This window comes from Miscanthus floridulus, chromosome 1, assembly GCF_019320115.1.
Source record: "Miscanthus floridulus cultivar M001 chromosome 1, ASM1932011v1, whole genome shotgun sequence".
In the NCBI taxonomy this organism is placed as follows: Eukaryota; Viridiplantae; Streptophyta; class Magnoliopsida; order Poales; family Poaceae; genus Miscanthus; species Miscanthus floridulus.
The window spans coordinates 156,197,037-156,223,127 of NC_089580.1; the positions used below are offsets into that span (position 1 = coordinate 156,197,037).

Sequence of the window (26,091 nt, forward strand, 5' to 3'; positions counted from 1 at the left end):
AACACGGTGCAGCAGTTGTTAATATTTTGGTTTATATCCTGTAGTGACGTGCAGATTGGAAAGCAATGATACTTTGCTATTGGAAACTGCTTGGTATTCTAGTGTATCAATTTGTGAGAAACTAGATTGTTTTCAAACTCTGTCTCGATATTGTCAGCTACGGAGTACATCATGTAGGTTGGAGGCTTGGAGCGTTAGGTTTGGTTGAACTGCATGGATGTTGTGAGACACTCGTCAAATCAATCTACCTCTGTTTTACATCTGGACCAAGTTTGCTTCAAAGTGGCAATAGATTTTGGCTTGGATTTACACCGGCAACCATTATACTCCTACTTAGGAGTCACAGCACACGTGCTCAATCTTAATCTGGCAAAGTTACTGTAGGAGTGTAGGTTATGGTTTCCATGTGATGAGATGAGGACTTGAAATGCACTACATGCCTTGCAGTCATACATGTGCACTGTTTGGCCGTTGGCCCCAAGCTACAAACGTGTCCAAACTCCAAAGACAAATGGGCCAGAGACAGGGAAAAACATCTTCAGGCAGCGGCAGCTGCTCATTCATCACAAATTGTACCTCTGTCTGTTTGTTGGTCCTACGATAGTTTTGTACAGAGGCTTACTCAACAGGTTACTACTAACTTAAAAAAAAAAAACTCGATCCGCGGGGGTAAGACAGCCTTGATGAGAATGGGTAAACCTACTGCTGTGATCTCCTCTGCAGAAGCTGGTGTGGGGCTGCTGTATCCTCAACAGGCCAAGATTGGCTGCGACGATGAGCCCATGGCAAATTGGCAATGGCATGAGGGCTGCAGCATGTGATGCTTACGTTAGTGTTATATATGACTGTCAAGGATTGCAGCATGCGATGGTTAATGCTACGGACAAAAAACAACTATCTGCATGTACTAGTATGCATTAGTAAAAAAAAAAGTTAGATCCATCTATATTTAATAACAAGAAAGGGAAAAAGAAAAGTCAGATCCAGTATGGGACTGGATGGAACATTGTGATTTCTCCATCATGATCTACTCGTATGCAGTGATGGAGTGGAGTCATCACAATTTGAGAGCTAAAGTGCTAAACCCTTCTTCCCTCTTTTATGCCAAGTCATAAAGCAGCCTCGCTCTCACATGGCAACTATTATGTCATCAGACTTTTCCATGCCCTTTGTTGATTTCCCTTGATAAGGTGTGCTTTTTAAAAAAAAAAATTGAAAGAAATAAGGTGTATATTTTTGTTTTATTGTGTTGTTGCTTCGGCCTCATAAACCGCTTCCAAAACAACAACAGGCAAATCTCTACACCTAAAAAGACTAACGCCTTCATCAACCCGGTGATAACAAATCTCGGTCCCTGCTCACGCATCCATGTCTGATGCGAACTGTCCTCCACTTAGAGCTCACGTTTTCACGTCCTACCCGGTTCCCATACTAAGATTGGATTCACGTGTCCATGTATGATACGAAGTCCTCGGACCTCACGTGTCCGTATCCTACTCGGTACCGATATGAAGTGTGTCTGTGTCTGACACAAAGTTCTCGGAGCTCACGTGTCCGCATCTGATTATTGAGGTTTAATAAAAAAATCGTGGCTCCGGTACAACGCACGGGCATATATATCTAGTATAGTAAAATCCAAAAAAAAATATAAACCCCAATGAGAGAAAAAGGTAGGTGCTAGCTGCCATGGCATCGGTAACTATGCCATCTGACTTCTCCATGCCCTTTTCTGATTTCCCTTTTTTTTAAATATAATTTTTAATTATTTTTTTAAAGAAACTAGTAGACATGCACGTGCGGCAAGCACGTGTCCATACAAATATCTTTTTAAAAAGAATAAAATAAAATACAATTTTTAGTTTGTTTTTGTAACAATGCAAACCATCAAGGCAAGAATATTGTTATCATACTAACTGGATTGAAATTATCAATATTTCATTGAAATCAGACCTTTGCTCACCATTCAACGTGTCTACAGTAATATTTAGATGTTTTTCCTCAGAACCAATTTTAACTCCTCTTTTAAGTTATCTATAATAGTTTCTTGAATAATCATCCACTAATTTCAAAAGTAAATTAACAAACCAACTTCAGCAAGATATATGAAATGATAAGGTGATATTAACTCAAAGAAACAATAAATTCTAAACCGACATCAGTCAAATATAATATGGATAAGAAAACATTAACATGACATAATAAACATCTAGAGTGGCAGAAAGATAAAATTTATTGGGGGCATACAGGTGCCCTCATTTGGATCAGTAGATGTACTCAAATTGGAGTTGAAATCGACTTGATCTGATGTCTATCCATTGGAGTTGTGGTTGTAGTTGGAATATGCTTGATCTGATGCTTATTCATTGGAATTGGAGTTGGAGTCGGGCTGATCTGGTGTTTATCCATCACTCTTGAAGTTGGTACTGGTTTGATAACTGGACCCATGGAGCATGGGGCTTTTTTCTTAAATAACTTAGTCATTTGCTACAGAACTGCAAATGTTTCTTATAGTCAGACATGACAGGAAAGTGATGGTACTAGGATGAAAACGGATCGGATACGGACGGATATCACCGATATTACATTTGTTTTCATATTTTTGTCCGGATTCGGATTCGGATTCGAATACGGATAGTGTCAACTATGTCAGATAGGATACGATTGGATATCGACATCATAAATATGCGATTTGAGTATTCGGATACGGATACGGTATCGGATGTTGGATATCCGGACTCGGATACGGACAGATCTCAACCCCTCTAAACGGATTCGGTTTCGAATACGGTCGGAAAATATCCGTACCGTTTTCATCCCACTGAGATATAAATAAATTGATATAGTTCAGTGAGTGACAGAAAGAAACTTCATTTGTCATGTGCCTTTCAACAGATTTTGAGCAACACCGAACTCGTGCCACCATATTATGATATTCTGGGAAGGAAGTTTGGCGTCATGAAATTTGGCAGATAAGTATAGCGATCCAACAGCTATGTAGTCTGGTTTGAACTGCACAACTAAAGTAGCCTGAACCCTGCATGTATAAGTGTCGAACCAGCTCACAGGGGGGTAAAAAGAGCCTGCCAATTTCAAGATGAATATTTAACCGAGTAGCTCAAGTAACTTATGTATGCCAGATTGTGTCAGTTCCTTCTAGACGATCCCCATATTCTTCAGAGCGAGCTTTAGAGGTTCATAAATGGTTGAAAGCAATAGTGTCTCCCCCAACAAAATCAACGCTTTATGCTTTGCAAGAACTTCATACTTTACATTGAGAACAATCTTCTTTTTTTTGCGCAAACACTGAAAACAAAAGTTGCATAGTAAATCAATCAAGCATTATAAAAGCGACAGGCCAAGTGTCAAGGAGTAATAATAGTGCAAAAGGTGAAGAAAATTAGATATCTCCTGGTAGATTCTCTTAGCAGCATTACGGTTTTTTCTAGTACATTGTTTGATATTTCACCGTTGGGGCGTAACCCTCTTAGCGACGCGCCATGTCGGAATCCGGGTATGGTGTTAAATGAGCAAGGATCGGTGAAAGGTCTTTGTATGGTTTTGGTAATTGAGTGACAACCTAGGTGGACTAATTGTGTTTATATGAGATACACAGGTGATTAGCCCACAGGTACATATGTGTGAGCAACATATGTCATGAAGGTGAAAATGGCTTAGAGATGTTGCAAAGCTCACACATGTGATGATGAAGGAGCTCATTGCACATGAGACATGACATTGAGTCATGTGATCAAGGTGGAGAAGATCAAGACAAGACTTGGCTTAATGGACCAGTTGCAAGCGTGAAGGGCAAGTCGGAGGCTTTGGAGCGATGGACCGCGTGGCGGTGAAGCTTAAGCAAGACTTGGCACCGAAGGACGAAGGCAACGGTGAAAAGCAAGTGATGTCAAGATCGATAAACCAATATGATCACGTGATGATATAAAGTGGATCATATCATTGTTGATCATGTTGGTGCATGTGTTGCATCAACATTGGAGGAGATGGAATGGAATGCGCAAGGCAAAGGTATAACCTAGGGCATTTCATTTCACCGGTCATAGGTGTGTAGAGAAGTTGATGACCGGGTTTAGGATAGATGGCCGTACTATCAAGAGGGGCAAACTTGTTTGCATATCGGTCATCTAGTGCCACTTGAGTGATCTAACTTTGCATCGTCGCTAGGATTGAGTGGCGTGGCAAGTTGAGTGGCTAATCCTTTGAAAAATGATTGTGAAAATGCTAACACACATACACATGGTGGTGTACACTTGGTGGTGTTGGCACATTTACAAAGAAGATGAAGTTGGAGTTGATGTGGATCAACTCGGTGATGGAACGGAGGTGAGAAGGGTTTGAAACTCCACTGGCGGAGTGTCCGCCCGTAGAGTGTGGACAGTCCGACGGTGCCACCGGCGCACTAGACAGAAAAGATAGGGTCTCATAAAGTGCACCGGACGCTGGGGTCCTGCGTCCGATCAATGGTGACAGACAGCGTGCAGGCGTCGGTCATCGACCGGACGCTGGCCGTATGCGTCCGGTCAAGGTGACGTGTGATGACGCAGGCAGAGCAGTGTTGCTGGAGGTGACCGGACGCTGGTGCTGTGCCCGATCGCGACCGACCGAACGCGTCCGGTCATGTCCGATATCTTACTAGAAACGACCGGACGCTGGGGTTGCTGCGTCCGGTCAGTTCAAGCTGGGGCGTCCGGTCGTCAGATGACCGTTGAGATCAGATGAACAGCGTTTAAAGAAGGGGACACATGGCGTGCATCGCACGACCGGACGCTGAGGTCCAGCGTCCGATCGATTGGACCGGAGCGTCCGGTCGTCTCGACTTTTGCCCAGTGAAGAGGTAACGGCTCTATTTGTTCGTGGGGTTATAAATAGAAGTCATGGTCGGCCTTGGGCCATGTGTGGAGCACACTAGAGCCTTGGTGGCTTGTGTAGTAGTGCTTGGGAGCCCTCCATCTCACATATACTTGATAGTGATCATTCGATTGTGTGAGAGAGCGATTCTAGTGTGATTGCATCGTGAGGTTGTATCGAGTGGCACTATGTGATCGAGTTGCAAGCCGGTGGTGCTTGTTACTCTTGGAGGTTGCCACCTCCTAGACGGCTTGGTGGTGGTCTCCGTCGAAGCCCGCAAGAAGCTTGTGCGGTGCTCCGGAGAAGAGCTTTATGAGGGCATTGTGCTCGCCCCATGGGAGCCGCGAAGAGCAACTCTAGTTGAGCGTGTCATTGAGCTACCCTCACTTTCGGGGTAGGTTCTTGCGGTGCCCGACGTGCGGGCTTGGCGGGTGATGCCAATTAGCCGTCGAACCACCAAGTGAGCGGTCGACACAACGGGAACTAGCGTGTTGGCAAGCACGTGAACCTTGGGAGAAAAATCACTGTGTCAACCTTGTTCTTCCCGTTGGTTTGCATCCTCGTTACACAAGCTTGTAATTACTTTTATATACATTGTGCTTGTGTAGTTGCTCTTGTAATTAGTTAGCTTGTGTAGCTTACTAGTTACCTTCTTGCTTGTGTAGCATAGAAGTAGCTCCCTTGCGTGGCTAATTTGATTTGTGTAACTTTGTTAGTCACTTTGCTTAGTTTGTGTACCTAAATATTTGCGCTCTCTAATTTGGCATTAGTTGCCTTGTTATTGAGCATTGCTAGTGAGCATTAGGTGGCTTTGTGCTTTTGCTTACTAGCATGTGTAGGAGCTCCCTTGTTGTTTAAAGTACTAGTAGCATAGGTTTATGTGACTTTGCTCCTAGAATTGGTTAGGTGAGCTCTAGCTAGCCCGGCACCTTTATTGCTTGATTAGTATCTTTGGAAGGTGCTAGAGAACATAGATAGAGGGGTGTAGTCTTGGCTAGACCAATCGTTTTAATTCTACACTTGTTTCGGTTAGCCAACACGATTAATTTTAGAAAAGACTATTCACCCCCCTCTAGTCCGCCATCTCGACCCTATAGTTGGGTCGTCACCCCCGTGACGCGCCATGTCGCGATCTAGACACGGTGTCAAGTGAGCAAGGATTGGGTTGTCGCATCCTTAGTGGCGCGCTACATCGATGCCCGGGTGTGGTGCAAAATGAGTAAGAGTCTTCACACCTACCTCGGCGGGTGCGAAGGGTAAGAAAGCTAGTCGAGCCAACTAGGATCCGTTTAGGTAGCTGGAATGTAGGGTCCCTTACAGGTAAGTTAAGAGAGTTAGTGGACACAGCGGTTAGGAGACGTGTAAATATCTTATGCGTCCAAGAGACCAAATGGAAGGAGCAGAAGGCGAAGGAGGTGGACAATACCGGTTTCAAGCTCTGGTACATAGAGACAACTTTAAATAAAAATAGAGTATGAGTTTTGATTGATAAGAGCCTTAAGGATGGTGTGGTGGAGATAAAAAGACAAGGGAATAAGATCATCTTAGTTAAACTTATCATTAGTGATATGGTCTTAAACGTAAATAGTGCGTATGCCCCCCAAGTAGGCCATGATAAGAGTGCTAAGTGGCTTTTCTGGGAAGACTTACATCGTTTGGTTAGAGCTGTCCCTAGTAGCGAGAAGCTCTTTATAAGAGGTGATCTTAATGGCCATGTAGGTACATCAAGTGCAGGTTTCAAGGCGGTTCATGTGGTTTCGGATATGGTAGTAGGAACCAGGAGGGAGAGAAAGTCTTAAACTTTACCATAGCTTTTGATGTGATGATAGCTAACACTTTCTTCCGTAAGAGACAGTTTCATTTAGTGACCTTTAGTAGCGGCTAGTACTCTAGTCAAATCAACTTTGTCCATACAAGAAGGAGGGATAAACGAACATGTGTGGACTGCAAGGTGATACCTGGAGAATGTGTGGTCGCTCAACACAAGCTGGTGGTGGCTAACTTTCGCTTTCTGGCGCAAGCTCGTGGGAACAAACAAGCTAGGGTTGCTATAACAAAGTGATGGAAATTAGAAGGGGAGGCATCAAAGGTCTTTAAGGAAAAGGTCATTGAAGAGGGCCCTTGAAATGACGAAGGCAATGCAAACAACATGTGGGAGAAGATGGCAACATGCGTTCGGAAGGTTGCTTCAGAGGTGCTTGGAGTGACCAAAGGGAGCAGATGCGACTCGAAAGACACTTGGTGGTGGAATGAAGATGTGCAAAAGGCTATTAAGGAAAAGGAGTGTTATAAGCGCTTGTATCGTGACAGGTGTGCACACAACATAGAAAAATACAAGGTGACAAAGAAGACTATAAAACGAGCGGTGAGTGAGGCAAAGGGGCAGACCTATGAGGACCTTTACCGATGTTTGAGTACGAAGAAAGGAGAGGACATTTATAGGATGGCTAGGGCTCGCAATAGAAAGACAAGGGACTTCAACCAAGTCAAGTGCATAAAGGATGAGAGGGAGCAACTCTTGATGAAGGAGGATGAGATCAGACATAGATGGTAAGAGTATTTTGATAAATTGTTCAATGGTGAGAACGAGAACACCACCGTTCAGCTGGACGACTCGTTTGATGACACTAACAGGCGTTTTGTGCAGAGGATTCAAGAATCGGAGGTCAGAGAAGCTTTGAAAAGGATAAAAGGGGGCAAATCGATGGGCCCTGATGGTATCCCAATCAAGGTGTGGAGATATCTCGGGGATATAGCTATAGTATGGCTAACCAAGATCCGCCCGCGTCGGGGCCGGATCCGTCGAGGTGGAGCCGACCGCCACTAGATCCGCCCGCACCAGGGCCGGATCCGGCCTTCCTGTGCGCCGGACAAGCTCGAGGGAGAAGGATGCGCCACGGGTCGAGCTCCGTGGGGGAGATGGAGAGGAAAGGGCACCCTACGCCAGCTGTGGGGGAGAGGGAAGAGCCGCCGTAGGGGTGGACGTCGGGTGGGTGCTGCCATGGGGAAGAGGGAGAGGTGAGGGAGGCGCTGGGGTGAGAGAGCGCGGGTGAGGAAGGGGCGCGGAGGAGTCAGAGGGAGAACGCCGCTCTCGGCTGAGGAGGAAGAGGGAGAGGAAGAGAGAGTGACTGAAGGAAGAAACCCTAACTTCCTCTATTTATATGAAGACGGCTATCGGGCTGCGCCTAGCCCTATTGGGCCTCGGCCTTTTTCGGAGGCAAGCTTTATAGCTTGTCCGCCTCCGAAAATAGATTTATGGAGGCGGACGTCTTAAGACAACCGCCTCCGAAAATAGGCCATTTTCGGAGGCGGTTGTCTTAAAGCGTCCGCCTCCGTAAATCGATTTTAGGAGGTGCGGTTGGATTTTGACCGCCTCCGTAAATCGATTTTATGAGGCGGGCAAACGTAACCGCCTCGGTAAATAAAAATGACCGTCTCTGTTAATAGCCTAGCATTTTAGGAGGCGGTTGGATTTGTGCCCGTCTAAAATCATTTGTGTAGTAGTGCGTGTTTCTGGCCGTTAGGGTAGGAATGTTCCGCTGTGGGATAGCGTACCCGATTCCGTACAAATACAGCATGGTCTTCTGTAAACTGACAAATACGTACACTTGAGCATATACACAGTAGGGGTGTATGGTGCCCGAACAAAAGTATGTTAAACGTGTCGACCTGCGACAGCTCGGCGGCTCATCACGGTGGGCGCGCGGAGCCAGGAGCCCAGGACTCCAGTGGAAGTGGACGACGCCCGCCAAACGCCGGCGGCGTCGTGAGGCAAGAGATGCTCGCTCACTGCCCATTGCCCGCTGCTCAGCGGTTGTGGTGTGGTCCGGCCTCCGGGCTCCGGCGCGCCCGTGCCCGGACGAGGACCACGAGACGATCCATCCGCCGGATACTGTAGCACGTTAGGAACCAAACAAAGCGAAAGGAGATGCAGCCATTGCAGCGGCCCAGCCAGCCAGGCAGAGGCGGGCGGCGGGCGGCACTAACACATTAGCTAATTAGCTAATACGCCCTTTGCTGTTTAAATAATGGTGAGGCACTGACACAGGTAAAAAAGCCTCAGACGGCTCGATTTTTCTTTTTATTTGTTATATGTCCCTACTGGACACGGCATATAATGACGCCACTTGTTACTGGCAAAGACTCACTCACACTCACCCTGTTCGTTTGTTGGTTTCAGCCAGCCCAAACCAGTCAGCTAACAGTGTTTTTCTCTCGCAATAAACCAGCACCAGTCAGCCCAAATCAGCCCAGAAACCAACCAGCGAACATGCCGACTCTCACAGTGAAGTCGCTACGGAAAGTGAGATACAACTGAATAAGGAGAAATAGACTATTTCAATCTCTTGATTGATATTTTGGGACGAATTTTATATTGACACGTGAACTCCAATATAACAATCAAATCACCGTATCTGTAGAGATCAACACATCACGATGAAGCTAGCTATATGATATTCAGACAGCTCGAATATCACGAGGAATACACTACTTCAAACTCTTGAATCTCGATCGATTGATATTTTAGGATTAAATTTTAGACACGTGATTTCCTGTATAACAATCAAATCACCATATTTGTAGGGATAAATGCATCACTAGTTCACGATGAAGCTAGCTATATGCATAACTTTAATAACGAGCATAGTGCAGCGAACCACACTTAAAACACAGAATCCCCATTATATGCCATCACCATGACATTATAAAAGGACTTTCTTTGCCCTCGTTTTTTGGATGACCAAGCCAAATGCTGTGTTAAGGGTTCGTTTAGAATAGCTCCATAGCTCTGAGATTTATATTAGATCTGCAGATTATAAACTAAATTAAGGTGATTTAAATATTTATGTTTAATCTAAACTATAAATGAAATGTGTCATGTAAATGCACTTGATATAACTACAACTCTGGACCTAGGATCTCCTAGAGCTACAGACTCCTAGCTCTAGGAAATCGACATATTTGCTAGAGCGAGTCTGTCAAACAGGGCATAAGGTTATGTCTGCTCTTCCCAGTTACTCTTCTCTATTTACTTATATTTTCAATTTTTTTACTAAATAAATTCATTGGAGAAAATACACTTAATTACTAAGCCAACACCGCTCTCTTTGATTTCAAAAATCTAGGCACAAAATACTACATCTATTAAAAAAGAATGTAATCATAGTTTTAAACTAAGTCAAAATTTGACAAATTATTAAAATAGTACTAAATTAATATATTCAAATATGTTTATTATAAAAATATATTTTATGATTAATCTAATGATGTTTATTACATGTTATATGAATATGAATATTTTTTATATATTTAGTTAAATTTAAGATTGATTGATTTATTAATACGAATTATACATTTTTATATTTATTAGACATAATAGGTAAGATTAGTTAGGCCTTGTTTAGATTGCAAATTTTTGCAATCTGGACACGGTAGCACATTTCGTTTGTATTTGATAAACTTTGTCCGATCATGGACTAACTAGGCTCAAAAGATTCGTCTCGTGATTTACAATCAAATTGTGCAATTAGTTATTTTTTTTACCTACATTTAATGCTCCATGCATGCGTCCAAAAATTGATGTGATAGAGAGAGAGTGAAAAAACTTAGAATTTGGAGGTGATCTAAACAAGACCTTAGAGCATCTCCAAGAGTTTCCTAAACATTCTCCTAATTCTTGGTTTTTAGAAAGAAGTAAAAAAATCTCTCTCCAACAACTCCTAATACAACCTCCTAATATTTTAGAAATTAGGAAAAATCCCCCTCCTTCGCGTAAAACTACGCTGACTCTCGTCGCGCGTATCCTCCTCGCGCTGGTTTTCTCCGGGAGTCGACGTTGTCCTGTTCCGCGGCGTCTTAGACTAGCCCGGGTCGAGCGCCTGCTGCGGATGGACGAGGCCAGCACCGGCCGCCATCAGCGTCGCGCTAGCTCTGGCGCCACCACCTCTGCGGACGTTGTCTGCGATGGGTCTGCCGTGGCTGTCGAGCGTCGTCATAGACTCGCAGTCGTCATCAGCGCCGCCGCCTGCTAGGTACGTGCCCTCCGCTCTTTTCTTTATTGTCTGGCAACCGTCGCTTTTTTTCGTTATCATTCTGATCTGGTTGCACGTCGTGGCGGACGCTCTCGTCAGTCGCCGCGGCGCTCCACCTTGTCATTACCGCCCCCAGCCTGCCACGCTCTAGGACGTGGACACGCAGGCAGGGCGAGAGGTGCGGGAGGAAGAGAGCATCCTGGAGTTTGAGGAGGACGACGCCGTCGTCAAGCAGGTGGCCAGTGAGTTCTCAGCGCCCCGGAGTGGCGCACGCAGCCGACGCAGCTCGGCTCGGCGGCGTCAGCAGCAATTGTCGAACCAGCCGACCAAGTGGTGCCCAACGACGAGCTGATCAAGAGAAGATGAAGTTTTGGAATCTGATTTTGGGGAACTGTTGGAGTTGCAGCTTTTTTCTACCTTCCAATATGTTTTAGGAAGTTTGGAAAACCAGTTTTTTAGGAGTATTTTTTTTAGATACTCTTGGAGATGCTCTTAGGAGTGAGGACCCAAACCCAACCATGGGGCAGGGGCCTAACCGAAAAAGATTAACACAAATCACCTACTACCCGAACGCTGGCTTTAGCTTAGCAGAGAGAGAAAGCGTTGAGAGCAAGGCCCCAACCCCACTCCCCCACCGCCCGAGAGGCTCCAAAGCGGCCAGCCCGTGCTGCTGGACCTGGACGAGGAAGAGAGAGAGGAAAGACGGACAGCGCCATTGCTGCCATCGCATTGACAGCGCTACCATCTGCGTCGCTTTCCTTTTCCTCCCCTTCCCGTCGCCGTACCACCACCCCTTCCTCCCCTCTCCGCCTCTGCCTCCTCCTGCAGAAGCCGCCGCACAAAACCCAAACCCTAACGGCCGCCCCTCCGAGGCGCGCCAGATCGGCGGCGGCGCCCACTGCGGCTGCTCCGGATCCAATGCAGCGGCTGCCGTAGCGCGGGGGCGGCCGATCTGAGGTGTCGGCGTCGTCGTCGGCGGCGGCGCAGGCGCAGGCGGGACAGGGATGTCGTCTGCGCCGGTGGCGGGGGCGGCGTTCGAGCGGTACCAGCAGCGCGGAGATGGCGCCGCCGCGGCGGCCAACGGCAACACGGTGCGTACGTTCGCGCGGTTCCTTGCGTGGGTACCCGGGGGTTGCGGGGGGTTTGGTGCGGTTTTCGTATCCGGTGCCGATGGGCATACCCCTCCTCCATTTCGCGCATCGCTGGGTGCTCGCTGCCCGGTACCTTGCTTGCTTGCTTGTTGAGTTCGCATGGCTTGAGCTGCAAGGATGCGCTTCTCCACTGTGGGTGTTGGCCTGTACAAGTCGCTGCTTCTGTTACTATTAACAGGGCGGATTGGACCTTGGTTGGATTGCGGTGCTGAGGTGACGGCCTGTAGAGTTTCCGCTCGACTGGGTCCTCAGGAGCTACACTTGAACGGATTGATGATGATATTGGTGGATTGCTGGCAGTGCAGTTCAGATTTGGACCGGGTGTAGGTTAAATTTGCCATCACGATGCGGCGGAGATACAACTTAGAAGTGGAGTGATCTGCCTTGAAAACTTAGGGGTTTTGGCGGGCTGCTGAGATAAGTGATATTGATTTTTCCGCAAAAGAAAGTGATATTAATTAACATGGGACAGGCTGAAAAAGGAAGATCAGGCTAGGGTATTCGTGGTATGCAACATGGGGTGGAAACAGTAAAAACATGCTAGAGTATATAGGAAACCAAGCAGCGAGTGATATTGTGGTTGTGAGAAGCAACAATACAACGAGGGAGAAGAATCTATGAGGCTGATATGGGAATACACTTACTGTAGCACAACCTGCCATGAACCATCCAAAATGTGTACATTCTTTATGGATCAACGGGCTTATAGCCACAAAACATGCAGGCGTCATGGAAATTGAAAAAAAGACGTTTGTCGTTAATGGACCAGCCCAGATACTTATATGATTGACATCTTGTTATTCATTTTAGAAAAAAACACAGATGCATTGATCAATTGAAGCAAACCACTTCGGTGACTCCTAGTACCTGTTCATGCTTGCCGCATTTAGGATACAGCTGGGCATTTCCCGTTTTCACTAGAGCTGAAATCAAAATTACTTAACTGAGCAGGACATTTTTTTATTGCTCCATACTACTTATACTGAATCAGCCTTTGGTGGTACATGATTGAAAACTAGGATTTTGGGGGTGGGCTAGTGCATTATATAACTCTTTCATTATTTGCTGTTTGTATTACATGTCTGATGCCATAACCGTTCTAACCAGGTTTTCAAGAATGGGCCTCTTTTCATATCATCCAAAGGTAACCCCTTATCCCCCTATCTATCTTTTTCAACATAGTGTTTCCCACATGGTGCTCATGTCATGTTAGTTCTTGGTGAAAAATCAAATATATGTTCACCACGAACTTGAAGAAAATTCTAGAATTGTATGTAAAAACTGAAAAGATTGTTTCTTAAAGATGAGCCTGAAGGAGCTGCTTTATGCATGAAAAAAATAAATCATTGCTTGTATCAATTTTTTTTTCTCAGTCCTCCTGAGTTAATTGTGTAAGAAAAGTAACCGCTGTTATATACAGTCATGTATTAGACACTAGTTTTTCAAATTGTTTTTTTTTGCTCGACAGCAAATCAACCAACTAAATAACTTCTCAATCTATTTGCTCAAACAATTTGAGTTATTGGAATTATTATTTAATATAATAAAATCAAGTGATCAAACAATCTTTTTGCTATATAAATTCGTTTGATGCGACACTGATCTCATTAGTTCAGTTCAACATGGTTAATTGTACTCTTTTAAGTTCTGTTCTGTTAGTACCTCTTATTGTTTATTGAGAAAGAGAACTCATGCATCTTGCTTTTTCAGGGATTGGATGGAAATCATGGAAGAAACGTTGGTTCATCCTCACACGAACATCATTGGTTTTCTTCAAGAGTGATCCTGTTAGTACCTCTTTACCTGAAGTCTCTGTGTTGTCAGAATTCTATGCTTAGCTAGATCGGAACTTCAATATAAATCATTCCAAGGAGAAATTACCATCAACTGTAACATCTGATGGTTGATTTACATCTTGTGGTAGTACAACGTAGATTTCCTTAACTGATACAATGATGCTCCCTCCATCCAGAATTGATAAGTACCTAAGGGTTGGACACCGAGACTAAGGGGAGGAAATCCCTCTCCGTGTTGCATCATTGCATTTAAATTAATCGTCCTTGTATCGGAGCCACGTGCAGCCAATCATGCTTGTGTGATCCATGTGACAACGCCGATGCAACTAGTGCAGCTTGTGTTAGCCCATCACACATAAAACGAAAAACAGCAAGAGCTAGCCAACCAACAGCGTGTGCGCTGTGAAGCGACGCTAGTGTCTGACTCGGCCCCATACGTTATGCGCTCATCATTCTTGGACTGAGGGAGTACTACTTATGGATCTGGTAACTTAGAACTTGGATACTTATCTCCAAATTGCACCCTGGAAATTCAGTTTCTGTCTACATTCATACAGAAATAAACAACATGCATGAGTATTTGCTGGTTCACTTCGTCAATAGCAGACTGCTGGTTGATTTCACTGTTGAAGTGTTGATATGTTTATAAGTCAATCTCTTCTCTGCTATATGTCTTACATGCAGCAGTAATGTTACCATGTGCCACATCTTTTTCTGTACTGTGCTTCTTCCTTGCTTTGGATGTATAAGAACTAACTTATGTTATCGGATACCATATAGTTGTATAAAGATTTGCATCAAAGACCACTTATTTTGGAATGATAAACCCCATGCTATGAGCAGCAGGTCCGCAGTCAGGATTTGTTTATTGCCCATTCAACAACAACAACAGCAAAGCCTTTAAGTCCCAAACAAGTTGGGGTAGGCTAGAGTTGAAACCCAGCAGAAGCAATCAAGGTTCAAGCACGTGAATAGCTGTTTTCCAAGCACTCCTATCTAAGGCTAAGTCTTTGGGTATATTCCATCCTTTCAAGTCTCCTTTTATTGCCTCTACCCAAGTCAACTTCGGTCTTCCTTTGCCTCTCTTCACATTACTATCCTGGCTTCGGATTCCACTACGCACCGGTGCCTCTGGAGGTCTCCGTTGGACATGTCCAAACCATCTTAACCGGTGTTGGACAAGCTTTTCTTCAATTGGTGCTACCCCTAATCTATCACGTATACCATCGTTCCAAACTTGATCCCTTCTTGTATGACCGCAAATCCAACACAACATACGCATTTCCGCGACACTTATCTGTTGAACATGTCGTCTTTTCGTAGGCCAACATTCTGCACCTTACAACATAGCAGGTCTAATCGCCGTCCTATAAAACTTGCCTTTTAGCTTCTGTGGTACCCTTTTGTCACATAGGACACCAGATGCTTGGCGCCACTTCATCCACCCTGCTTTGATTCTATGGCTAACATCTTCATCAATATCCCCGTCTCTCTGTAGCCCATTAAGTTGGCTAAATTAGATAAGGAAGTTAGAGATTTGATCCTTTAAATAAACTTCCGCCCTAACAATCAGTTCTAAATTCTTTTAAAAGAGGAGGATTATCAAAAAAGAACAAGCAGAAATCAGAATGACATTTCCTCCTTGCCTCAGCCATACAACACTGCCCTCATTAGTTCTAAATTCTTCGTCTGTTGTCCACTATAACTATACCCTCATTCTAGCCTATAGAGCAAGATTCTTAGCTGTGCCTAGCAGCTTGTTCTTCTTCCTTGATATTCTTAGTAGAATTTAATTGAACTACTACATGGGCGTACCCAGTTCAGAGAGCTCCCGCTCTGTGCGGGGTCTGGGGAAGGGTGTCAGTGAATTGAACTACTACATGGCCATTTCCTTTTTTTTTTTCTCTTGTTATTTTACCCATCCAATTTATATCTCGTGTAAGCACGCCTTTTCTCACTTGACTAATAACCTTTTGTTGGAGTTGCAGAGTACCTTGCCCCAGAGAGGTGGTGAAGTGAATGTTACTCTAGGAGGGATTGATTTGAACAATTCTGGGAGGTATTTATCTCAGACTTGTAATTCCTTTTTCATGTTCCTTTTTGTTGTGTTTGTTGTGCATCAGTAACTGTATTATGAGCACTTCTCACTTGCAGTGTGGTAGTCAGAGAAGACAAGAAGTTGTTGACCGTCCTTTTCCCAGATGGCCGTGATGGTCGTGCATTCACTCTTAAGGTATTCGGCATTTCTTTTTGACTCAATAATTAGGTCCCTCTGATAAAAGTTTTTTGTGTTCTCTATCTCTCTTCAAAAATTCACCTCTGTAAATCATAATACAGGCAGAAACTTCTGAAGATTTGTTTGAGTGGAAAACAGCATTGGAAGCAGCTCTTGCACAAGCTCCAAATGCAGCTCTTGTGATGGGACATAATGGGATATTTCGTAATGACACAGCTGACACATATGAAGGAGCTATTCCAAATTGTTAGCCTGCTGCACTGTTTCTTTTCATTCTTCTCATCTTCAGAACTTTATTAATTATGCCTTTCCCCATTGTCCACAGGGAGAGAGAAGAGGCCGATCAAGTCATTGGTGACAGGCAGGCCAATTCTGCTTGCACTTGAGGATATTGATGGCAGCCCTTCTTTTTTAGAAAAAGCCCTGCGCTTTCTTGAGAAACATGGTGGGGGCAAAAACTATCTTGAACCTGAAGTTTTTACATGTTGCTAAGTTAATTTCCTTGGCATGAGTTTTGGTTGTTTTGCAAATCTTCTCTTGCAGGAATAAAAGTGGAAGGAATTTTGAGGCAGGCTGCAGATGTGGAAGAAGTTGACAGGAGGTTGCAAGAATATGAACAAGGTTTGCACCATTTATTTTGAATAGTATTATTAAACATTAGACATAATCTGCTGCTGATCTCTCTCTCTTTGTTTGCTGCACAGCAGATTTGGCAATAGGTCATTCTCTGCTGTCCTAGTTGCTGTAGCAGTAAGGCAATAGGCCACCACTAGTTCATTAGTTGGTAGCTAATACATCAGCCATGTTTTGGTAGTGGGCTGAGGTAGGAATTGTACTGCTAGTACTAGTAGTAGTTGGGGCTGTACTCAGCCATGCTCATGTGTACCTTATAGTTGGTACATGAGTTGTATATACTCTACCACTATGCAATGAAAAAGTCAGTTCAGTTGCCACAACCAGAGGCAGAGCCTTGGCCGACGCTGGAGCTTCTGCAGTGTGTGTGTGCTGTGCTCACCCCTTCTTCTACCTCTAGCCATAGTGAGTGAGTGTGCGTGCTGGTAAGCTTACTGCTTACCTGTGCAGGGCAGTGAGGGACCAACATTCGCCTAGGCGACAAGGCACAAAATTCAGTGGCAGGGAGGGAGGGAGGGAGAAGATAGGAAGGGAACTTGCCAACAAGGCTAATAAGAAACTGTCCCTGCTGGCTCCGGCTGTTGGACCAGGTGTTAGTCGCTGAATTCTCACTCTTGGTAGTAGGAGAATTCTTACTCTCATCGAGAGAGGATGACACTAGGAGTTGGGGCAATTTTCTTGTCTATTTCTCACACAAGCTCACACAAATGCCATGCCAACCTGAGGGGTTGGGGTTACATATTTATAGGCTGCTAGCCAGCCAAGCATATGCCAAGATGCTAGTCTAAGATGCTAATATGCTGTCCTAGCTAAGATGCTGTCCTCTAGTCTAAGATGCTGTCCTCTAAGATGCTGTCCTCTAGTCTAAGATGCTGTCCTAAAAACAGAAAAACAGCCACAAGGACCATGTGAGCAGCACAACCCCACAAAGACCAGCCACACATGAGACTTATCCATCACCAGGGATGCACCATCTCCAGTCAGCTATGGTGGCAGTTGATTTAGAGGGGAGTAGCGGCTGAAGTCGACTTGGAAGGGTGATGCGTCGGTATTCCATCTGAGGGGCGGTGCAGGCAGTGAGGGGGCATGGAGAGTGACAAGGAGGAGCGACAGCGCTGCATGACGGAGGGATACTGGGATCTAGTGTTTGGCGCTGCTTTGAAAGGGAATGCAGAAACATAGGTGGAGGTACAGGGAGGCATCGAGTGAAGTATGATTATGGCCTTATGGGAGTGGATGGGCTGGGTCAGTATAACCCCCCTCCCCTTCCTTTCCTCCTTTATGTTCATATCACCTTGCCTGCCACTGCTATGCATTAAGGGAGGGAGGGAGGGTTGTTGGGTTGTTAGGTCTTTGGTTTTGGCAGCTTCTTGTGTTGGTATGACAAATTGACAACATTATGTTGATTAGCCTACATATCATTTCAATTCCATACCAGGAAGGACCGAGTTTTCAGCAGATGAGGATGCTCACATTGTCGGTGACTGTGTAAAGGTACCCATGCAATTGCAGTTTCATATTTTTTTGATGCTCCACAGATCATGAATAATTGATAATTGCTTCTCACTAACTGTATTGGTTGGGATGCCTCTTCAGCATGTTCTCCGAGAGCTACCATCATCCCCCGTGCCTGCTTCTTGCTGTACAGCATTATTGGAAGCGTTTCGTAAGTATTATATTTAGTTTAAGCCAGTTATGCTTGACTATTTATATGTTCTGTGATGTGATGTAAATATTATATGCCTTAAATCTCTTTATGGATGGTATGGTGGGGCTGATGATTGTCTAGGAATTGTCTTGTTTATAGTACTGTAAACAGGTAAACAGTCATACAAGTGATGGTTTGGGTTGTTTGCAGTCAGCCTATGAAAACTTTGATAATCAATTACTTTGTGCTTGTTGAGGTTGAACATTTGGTAGTGTGCATGTAGGTTTGTCTAAAAAAATCTTAATATATATTTTGATATGGTTTGTAAACATAGTATAGTAGAAATAAGCAGTCAAAGTCCATGTCCAAAACGGTGCTATTGTGACTGTAGGGAGTAGTTCATACAAAGTACCACATCTGTATTCATAAAAATTAATGGGAAAGGGAGCCCTCTGTGTTTTTTTTCGGTATAAGCATAAGGCAGCTCTCTTCAGAGTCCAACTTGGTTGTGGCTGATGGAAGCATCAAATTTGTTTGGTACACGCCATATACCATTTGGAATCCAACACAAGTGTGGGTGTCCAGTTTCACACAATTATGTAGGACTCAGGTATCCGAGTAACAATGGTTACTTTGGTCACTGGCCAAATATAACTAGTGGAACTTGCACCTATGGATTTCTCTTTGTTGGCGGATCATGTTGGGTTCATCTGAAGCTTGCGAAACTTTGTTTTAGACTAAAACTTTAGTAGTGGACTAGGGGTGTTGCATCTTAATAACTCAGATGATTATTATGGATGTATCCAAGAGCCCAGGACTATTCATGCATTCTTTTTCTTTTGATGTTTACTATGTGGCTTACTGTTCCTACCCTGTTTCACTTGCCTAGGCCTGGAAACTAAGGATGCTAGGGTAAATGCTATGCGTTCAGCTATATCTGAGACATTTCCTGAGCCCAATCGGAGGTTGTTGCAGAGGTTAGTTTTCCATTTTTTTTATCATAGCAATATCCTTAAGCACTGGATAACATCTAGTTTATTTTTTTGGGTAAGTTATCTTATCATTAGACTTTCTCTTGGTCAGACAGGTTAATAGCTTATGCTAAATGCACTGCATGATAATTTGTGTGTGATATACAGTTTGCTAATGAGGCTAAGCATGTCATTATTGTCTATTTGTCTTGCAGATGCTACTTGCACTTAAAATAATCACTAATACTCTTGGCTTCACAATATTTGTCTACTTTATTCAGAATTACAATTTTCACAACATTAAGTGAATGCATTTATTGCATTCATCCCTGCTATTAATGATGTGAAGCATAAGTATTGGAACATTTGTTACTACAAAAAATCGTTCCTCAAATAGTTGTAATGTTTATTCTTTTTTGTGTGTAGAATTTTAAAAACGATGCACACCATTGCATCTCACACTTCTGAAAATCGAATGACTGCATCGGCAGTTGCTGCCTGTATGGCACCTCTTCTGTTGCGTCCACTTCTGGCTGGTGAATGTGAGATGGATGAGGTATTTGATATGGATGGTGACGATTCTGCTCAGCTTCTTGCTGCAGCAAACGCCGCAAACAGTGCTCAAGGAATTGTCGCAACTCTCTTGGAGGAATATGATGGCATTTTTCATGTAAGATTCTTTCAGCCTTGGATTTAATCTTTGCAGTATCCACATTGAATTTGGCTCTAGAAAAATGTATTTGAGCATATATCATGTTAGCAGTGCTTAAAAATTTGCACATGAGCAACAGAAAGAAAGCATCACTCCCAATTGATCATCTATGATTACCATTTTTACAGGATCAACACCTCAGATGTTCCTTGTCACCTGAATCTCAAATTGAAGATAGTGGTACTGAAGCATCAACTGATGATGGGAATTTGGATGCCAAGGGCAATGGATTTCATGATGCAGAAAATGATGTAGATCAAGAAATGGATGATGACAATGGCGTGGAGCGTATACTTAGTGGAAAATTGAGTGAGAGCAGTGGATATGCTGGCAGCGACCTCTATGACTACAAGGTTTGGTTTTGTGTGCTACTATGCTTCATTCTTTTGATTTTTCTGATAATTGGTGTTTGGTGGTTTTACTATTACTACTGTGAGTCTTTAATGTGGGTTTGGTACTGGTGTGCAAGAGATGATATGAAATGGTGGCATACAAAGCGTGATGCGCCTGTTGATATACTTAACATTGTCATTGATCAATACAAATATGAATGGCTTGAGTGGAAGTGTTGCCAATTTTCATTATTACCTAGCAGCATCTAGTGTGTATGCAGTTAAATGATAGTGCAGGCCAGAAGCCCCATTTTGTCTGTGTTAAATTTTGGATATGCATCTAAGGAAGAACTACGTTTAAGGGTTTGTTGGTGGATTTCCAATTTTTATGATAGCATGTTTGCTTGTTACATTCCTTTCTGGCACCAACATTCCTTGTGTTGACTGTTTTCTAGGTTTTGTTATAGCGAGTTCTAATATTTAATGCTGTATTTGTTGATGTGCTAGTTTCCATGCTGTACTTTGTCTGTTGCTTACTGCCCTTTTCCTGATTGAACAGGCAGTCAATGCTGAGGAGTCATACGCTGAACGCCCTGTGGAGGTGTTGGAAGGAAATTTGGATTTGAGCAAAGTACAAAATAGCCGTTCAACTGAAAACGGTTCAGTGAATGTGGACACCTTACTCATTGAAAACAATCCTTCTAATCCAACAGTTGGTCATGAGACTCTGTCTATGGGGGAGATCCTTTCTTCTTTTGATCCTGGAATTTCTGTACCGAGCCAAAGTTCTGAATATTCTGTAGAGAGACAGTCAAACAAAATTAATGGATCTCACCCACATGTGAAGCGGAGTAACTTTTGGGGGAGGAATAATGTAAGCAAGAAAACTAGTTTGCATTTTTTTTTTCTGTTTTCCTTTGATTGCACCCTAATTGAATTCCATTTTCTCTTGTTTTTTTTTGTTAAGTATAGCCTTAGCCTTGTTCAAATCCTGATTCATATGCATGGTTCATGCAGGCAAGGAAGAGCCAAAACTCAGAATCAGTCGATTCATCTGGAGAAGAAGAGTAAGCTCTTTGCCATTAAATCATTAACCATATGTGACTAATTTTTCATGGAGTGGAATTTGTTGATTTTTGTAACTATGAGAAGTAATTTGCATTGAGGGAATTTAATACCACCTTTTATGACAGTAGTCTTGTAGCATGTTTTTGTCCATTCTTACTACCTCCGTTCCAAATTATAAGTACTTAGTTATATATATGGAATATTGTTTGTATTTGAAGCTCACTATTTAACAATGACAATAATTGTTTCTTAGCTTTCTCGTTATGTTGCCACATCTGCCTCTGCGTTTTACAAACAAAGCACACTTTTCTTTTGGTACTTTCCTTTCTTTTCTTGAATGCTTGTAACCAGAGTTCAATTTATTTACTTTTATTACGCAAATAAACATTTCAGGCTTGCTATTCAAAGGCTCGAGATTGCGAAGAATGATCTGCAAAACAGAATTGCCAAAGAGGTAGGGGAAGAATGCACATATGTGCTCATTAACCTTGATCTAGTGGTTTCCTGTAGTCTAATAGTGTAAGTGCCTCTCAGGCTAGAGGGAATGCAATTCTACAGGCGAGTTTGGAAAGAAGAAAACAAGCGCTACATGAACGCAGATTGGCTTTGGAACAGGATGTATGCTCCATTTCCTTGTTTTGTCACTTGTCAGTTTGCTTATCCATGGTTTTGTTTTTTAGAAACTTTTAAGAAGGAAAGTACTCCCTCCATTCCAAAATGGAAGTGGTTCTGGCTTTTCTAGATACATAGCTGTTACTATGTATCTAGACATCATGTATATCTAGGTGCATAGCAAAAACTATGTATCTAGAAAAGCCACAATGACTTATAATTTGGAACGGAGGGAGTATATCTTTGGTAACTTGGCCCCTGGGATGTCCTGTTTACCTTGGATTTCTAGGTATAGCCCCCCATCTCTGGAGCATGTTATTCAAACTGTCAAAAGCTTTTACTATGAACTTGGTACTGGTTTGTTGGGAGATGTGATGATTGATGTCATTATATTCTCCTGCTGGCTTTAATTTGCTTTTTGAAATAGTTTTGTAACACCCTATACCTATGGTATAATTAGTCTGTGATACCAAGGTTGAAAGAGTTGAAAAAGCATTCACATTCACTAATGAAGGATTCCTTGAAAAGTTAAGGATTAGTAGTTCTTCAAAATTCGTTTCGAAAATAATGGATTGGGCCTTGTACACATGCAAGAAAAGGTAATAAAAAAGGAAGAAGATGCGTTCTTTCTTTTCACTTAGGTGCTTTGCGAGATGGAAATCTCATGCACACAGTTTTGCATGAGAAAGGATCGAGGAAACTGGAAACCTCTTTGACTAAGACACTCCCTCTGTTGTTGTTTCTTTTCTGTTAAAGAAGAAAAATGGTAGGAGCTCTGCCTCTCTATTTAGGTGGAAAAAGAAATTTAAGTTATATGGCCTATTTCCAGGCCCGAAAGATCTCGCGATGAGGTTACAACATAAAAGAAGGGGGCGCCCCCGGGAGGGGGGGGGGGGGGGGGGGTGCACATGAGGAGAATAGCAAGAACACTACAGAACTCTCTTGCATCTCACTAGGAAACCTGCTTTTGGATTTTTATTGAAAATGAATCCCTCTAACACTTCAGTAGCGTTGAAAATGAATCCCTCTAACACTTCAGTAGCGTTCTATATGAAATTTTGCAGCCTAGACACAAGTGTGAAAATCTTGGTCGCTAGGCAAGAATGGAAAGAGGTTTACCTTATTTCTTTTTGGTGGGGGGATGACAGTCTGAGGAAGCATAGCCTTGAAAATCTGTGTCCCTGCTAGGCTGGGGTGGTCCTGCCTATAGATGGTCTTTTATCTGTCAGTAACTTATAACCTATAAGCTAGCTATATGGAAGGTTTGAATCGCACACAACTCAATAATCAAGGGGGCAAAAAATAGTACCCGTGCTAAATTCAAGGCTTAAACTGAACATAATCCAAAAGTTGGGGGTGTCAAATGTGTACTTTGCCCTTTATTTTGCTGCTGATATTATTGTTGAATAATCCAGATGTGTACATGGTTTTATAACTTTTATAATAGTACTTTCTACAACTGTTATAATTGTAGGTCTCCAGGTTGCAAGAACAGCTACAAGCTGAGAGGGATCTGCGAGCTGCATTGGAGGTTGGCTTGAGCATGTCTTCTGGACAGTTTTCAAGTGCTCGTTCGATGGACGTGAAGGTACCTTACTACCTTCTACCATACCTAAACTTTCTGGCTTTGTTTTATTGAGTCTCATTTTCTTCCCTGTGTACTTTAGACAAGGGCAGAGCTTGAGGAGATTGCTCTCGCTGAAGCTGATGTTGCAAGGTTAAAACAGAAGGTTGCAGAGCTTCACCTCCAACTCAATCAACAACGTCAACACCAGTATGGCTCTGTAGTGGATGCGAATGATCGTCATCACCGCCTTCCTGGTCACTTCTCACAGCAGTAAGATACAAATTCTTTCTTTTACCCCTTTGGAACAAAGGATTCATGGAGGAATTTTGTAGGATCCTTTGGGATGTTTCTAGATCTCAGGCGATGTTGGAATTTGGTTTCTTGCAACGGTCCGAATCCAAGGGGATTTGTCTGTAGTTCTAAGCCATTCAAGGGAATTCATTTCTTAAATATCAGCGAGTCATGCTAAACTTGGTTGTAAGTTGTATTATAGATTCTACTGTATGCGCTATGTCACTGGATTAGACTATTCTTGCATTCCTAATTAGCAGGTCAATGCTTCTAGACGTGTTGTATATCCCATGTTCCCCAGATTTTGACATGATACTTTTGATCTACCAGCAACTTTGTTCAACAAGGATTTGATATGAACCTTGCTTTCTGCAATCAAGAGAAGCAGAGAAATGAGGTATGTTACGAAATTCTTTTGAAATTTCAATTCCTAGAGCTTGACTTGTTAGCATGCATGATTCAGTTCTCTTTTGAAATGCTATGTTGATTACAAACTTTCAGTTTTGCAATATAATGGCACTCTTATTGTTCATGGCTGGTATAATTAGAAAATTAAAACCTGTCCAGCTGGTAAGCAAAAATTAAGTGATAGAAAATGTCAAAATGAATACCTGAGTATTATGCTTTGATTACTGACTAAAGCTGTTAGTGACCAAATTACGCAGAAGCAGCAGTTGGAGTTTCATGCTTATAATTTCAAAATTAACTTCCGCAGTTCCGCAGTGTTTTTGGTAAAATGGACCGACCTTTATTCAGGAGGTTTAATATTTACTGCAAAATTTCCATGTGCTAAAGTTGAGTTTGTCTAGTAAAAAATGGAGAAATTTTTTGGAGCTTTATCTTGGTGTTCATAACACGTTAGTCTACATGTCCATCCATTAGCAACTACATTGGAAATTTTATATGCTAAAATGACTGGTTATGTGTGGCATTCCCGTTTAAATCTGATGAAAAGTTGGTGGATTCTATACTGCATCAAGCAATACTTACATTGAATCATGTCTGCAGGGGAGTTCCGTGGAGTCATCACAATGGAGAAACATCAAGCAGCATGTGCTACCTTATGGTTCTTCGAGGCCACTCACACGAAAGCTTTCATTTGATGCCTCCTCAAGTGAATCAAGAGGCACAGAAGCCTCAACAAGTATGTCAACAGAGAACACCTCTGTGTCCATCAATGTCCCAAAGTTGGCAGAGGTAAGCGAGACTCGCAGTGCTTTGTTGTTTGATATGCTGCTGTAGCTTCTAAGATGATTTATACTTTTGTATGCTAGGGCATTGAATTTGGGAGGCAACCAATGGTCACATCCTCCACTTTGGTAGAACTAACAACTAGACTAGATTTCTTCAAGGAGCGAAGGTCGCAACTGATGGAACAACTTCATAGTCTTGATTTAGGACGTGGATCTGCTCCTCAGGGTTTTCCATACAAGCCACCCTCTCCTTGGAACCATCCAAGGTAGGATGGCCATTCAATTTCGTGATTGTAAATTCTTCAGTAGTGGTTCTTTTCTCCCCGCCTGCCAATTGTAGAAAACTGCCAATGCGAGTGTAAATGTATTTTTTTTTTCAATATGGTTTAGCTTTCATGTTGCGCGAGAATAGCTCCTCAAGTGGGATGTGATCAAGTCTTCTGTATGTAATGTTGTCATGGTGGTGCCCTTTAGACAAGTTTTCCAGTGTTGTGGCGGTGTATATGTATTTTGTGCGTTTTCTCATAGAAATTGGATAGGTTGACTACTTGTATGGCCGTTTATTCATACCTAGTGCAAAGGATGAGGAAAACAGGGATCAAATGAGAACCCAACATGAGTTTATAAATAATTCTGGGAAGGCTTGAGGCTGTGTTTTATCCTTGCAATTAGTGCTCATCGCTTGTGGTTTGGTTCCGTGTCGCTGGTCTTCCAGGCCTCCAGCCGATTTCTGTGCAGTTCCTATTTTTTTCTGAATAGGAAAAGAAGGTACGGGTGCTAGCGAGGTACCCAGTGAACGTGTCCGGTTATTAATAGAAATTTTAGAACAAAACTGTCCGAAATGTTCACTTCAGTAGTTCAGTCTCCACCCACACTGCCCCTCCGCCTGCGACGTCCCACGTTTGACTCGTGGACTGGGGTGGAATTGGAGCTGATACTCTCTTCGTTTTAAATTATACTCCCGAGTCCCTTCATTTCAAATT

General features: G+C 43.1%; 1 protein-coding gene across 2 annotated transcripts; it reads left to right on the forward strand.

The window, feature by feature from the left end:
- The first annotated feature begins 11,511 nt into the window (after positions 1 to 11,511).
- Positions 11,512 to 25,760, forward strand: LOC136544766 (rho GTPase-activating protein 7-like). Of its 2 annotated transcripts, none has more exons than XR_010780831.1 (22): positions 11,512 to 11,989; positions 13,157 to 13,193; positions 13,760 to 13,836; positions 15,834 to 15,904; positions 16,000 to 16,078; positions 16,183 to 16,327; positions 16,407 to 16,526; positions 16,625 to 16,702; positions 18,153 to 18,208; positions 18,311 to 18,380; positions 19,252 to 19,339; positions 19,760 to 20,003; positions 20,174 to 20,398; positions 20,937 to 21,251; positions 21,395 to 21,444; positions 21,839 to 21,899; positions 21,980 to 22,063; positions 23,532 to 23,645; positions 23,725 to 23,894; positions 23,957 to 24,101; positions 24,246 to 24,312; positions 24,924 to 24,995. XR_010780831.1 is itself a non-coding variant. In XM_066536828.1 (22 exons), exons 1-22 carry the CDS (start codon positions 11,903 to 11,905, stop codon positions 25,376 to 25,378), a joined length of 2,616 nt encoding a protein of 871 aa, XP_066392925.1. In that variant the 5' UTR covers positions 11,512 to 11,902; the 3' UTR covers positions 25,379 to 25,760. The 2 variants fall into 2 exon arrangements, 1 of the variants encoding a protein (XP_066392925.1); XM_066536828.1 differs by lacking the exon at positions 23,957 to 24,101 and adding an exon at positions 25,190 to 25,760 and having other exon boundaries at positions 24,924 to 25,112.
- Positions 25,761 to 26,091: the final 331 nt, after the last annotated feature.

What these genes read in the sequence shown, in the direction of transcription:
- LOC136544766 (XM_066536828.1), top strand. Translation starts at nt 11,903, where the DNA reads ATGTCGTCTGCGCCGGTGGCGGGGGCGGCGTTCGAGCGGTACCAGCAG. An exon ending in ACTTTTGGGGGAGGAATAAT is followed by an intron (nt 21,252 to 21,394) that starts GTAAGCAAGAAA and finishes TGGTTCATGCAG; the next exon opens with GCAAGGAAGAGCCAAAACTC. An exon ending in CCTGGTCACTTCTCACAGCA is followed by an intron (nt 23,895 to 24,245) that starts GTAAGATACAAA and finishes TTGATCTACCAG; the next exon opens with CAACTTTGTTCAACAAGGAT.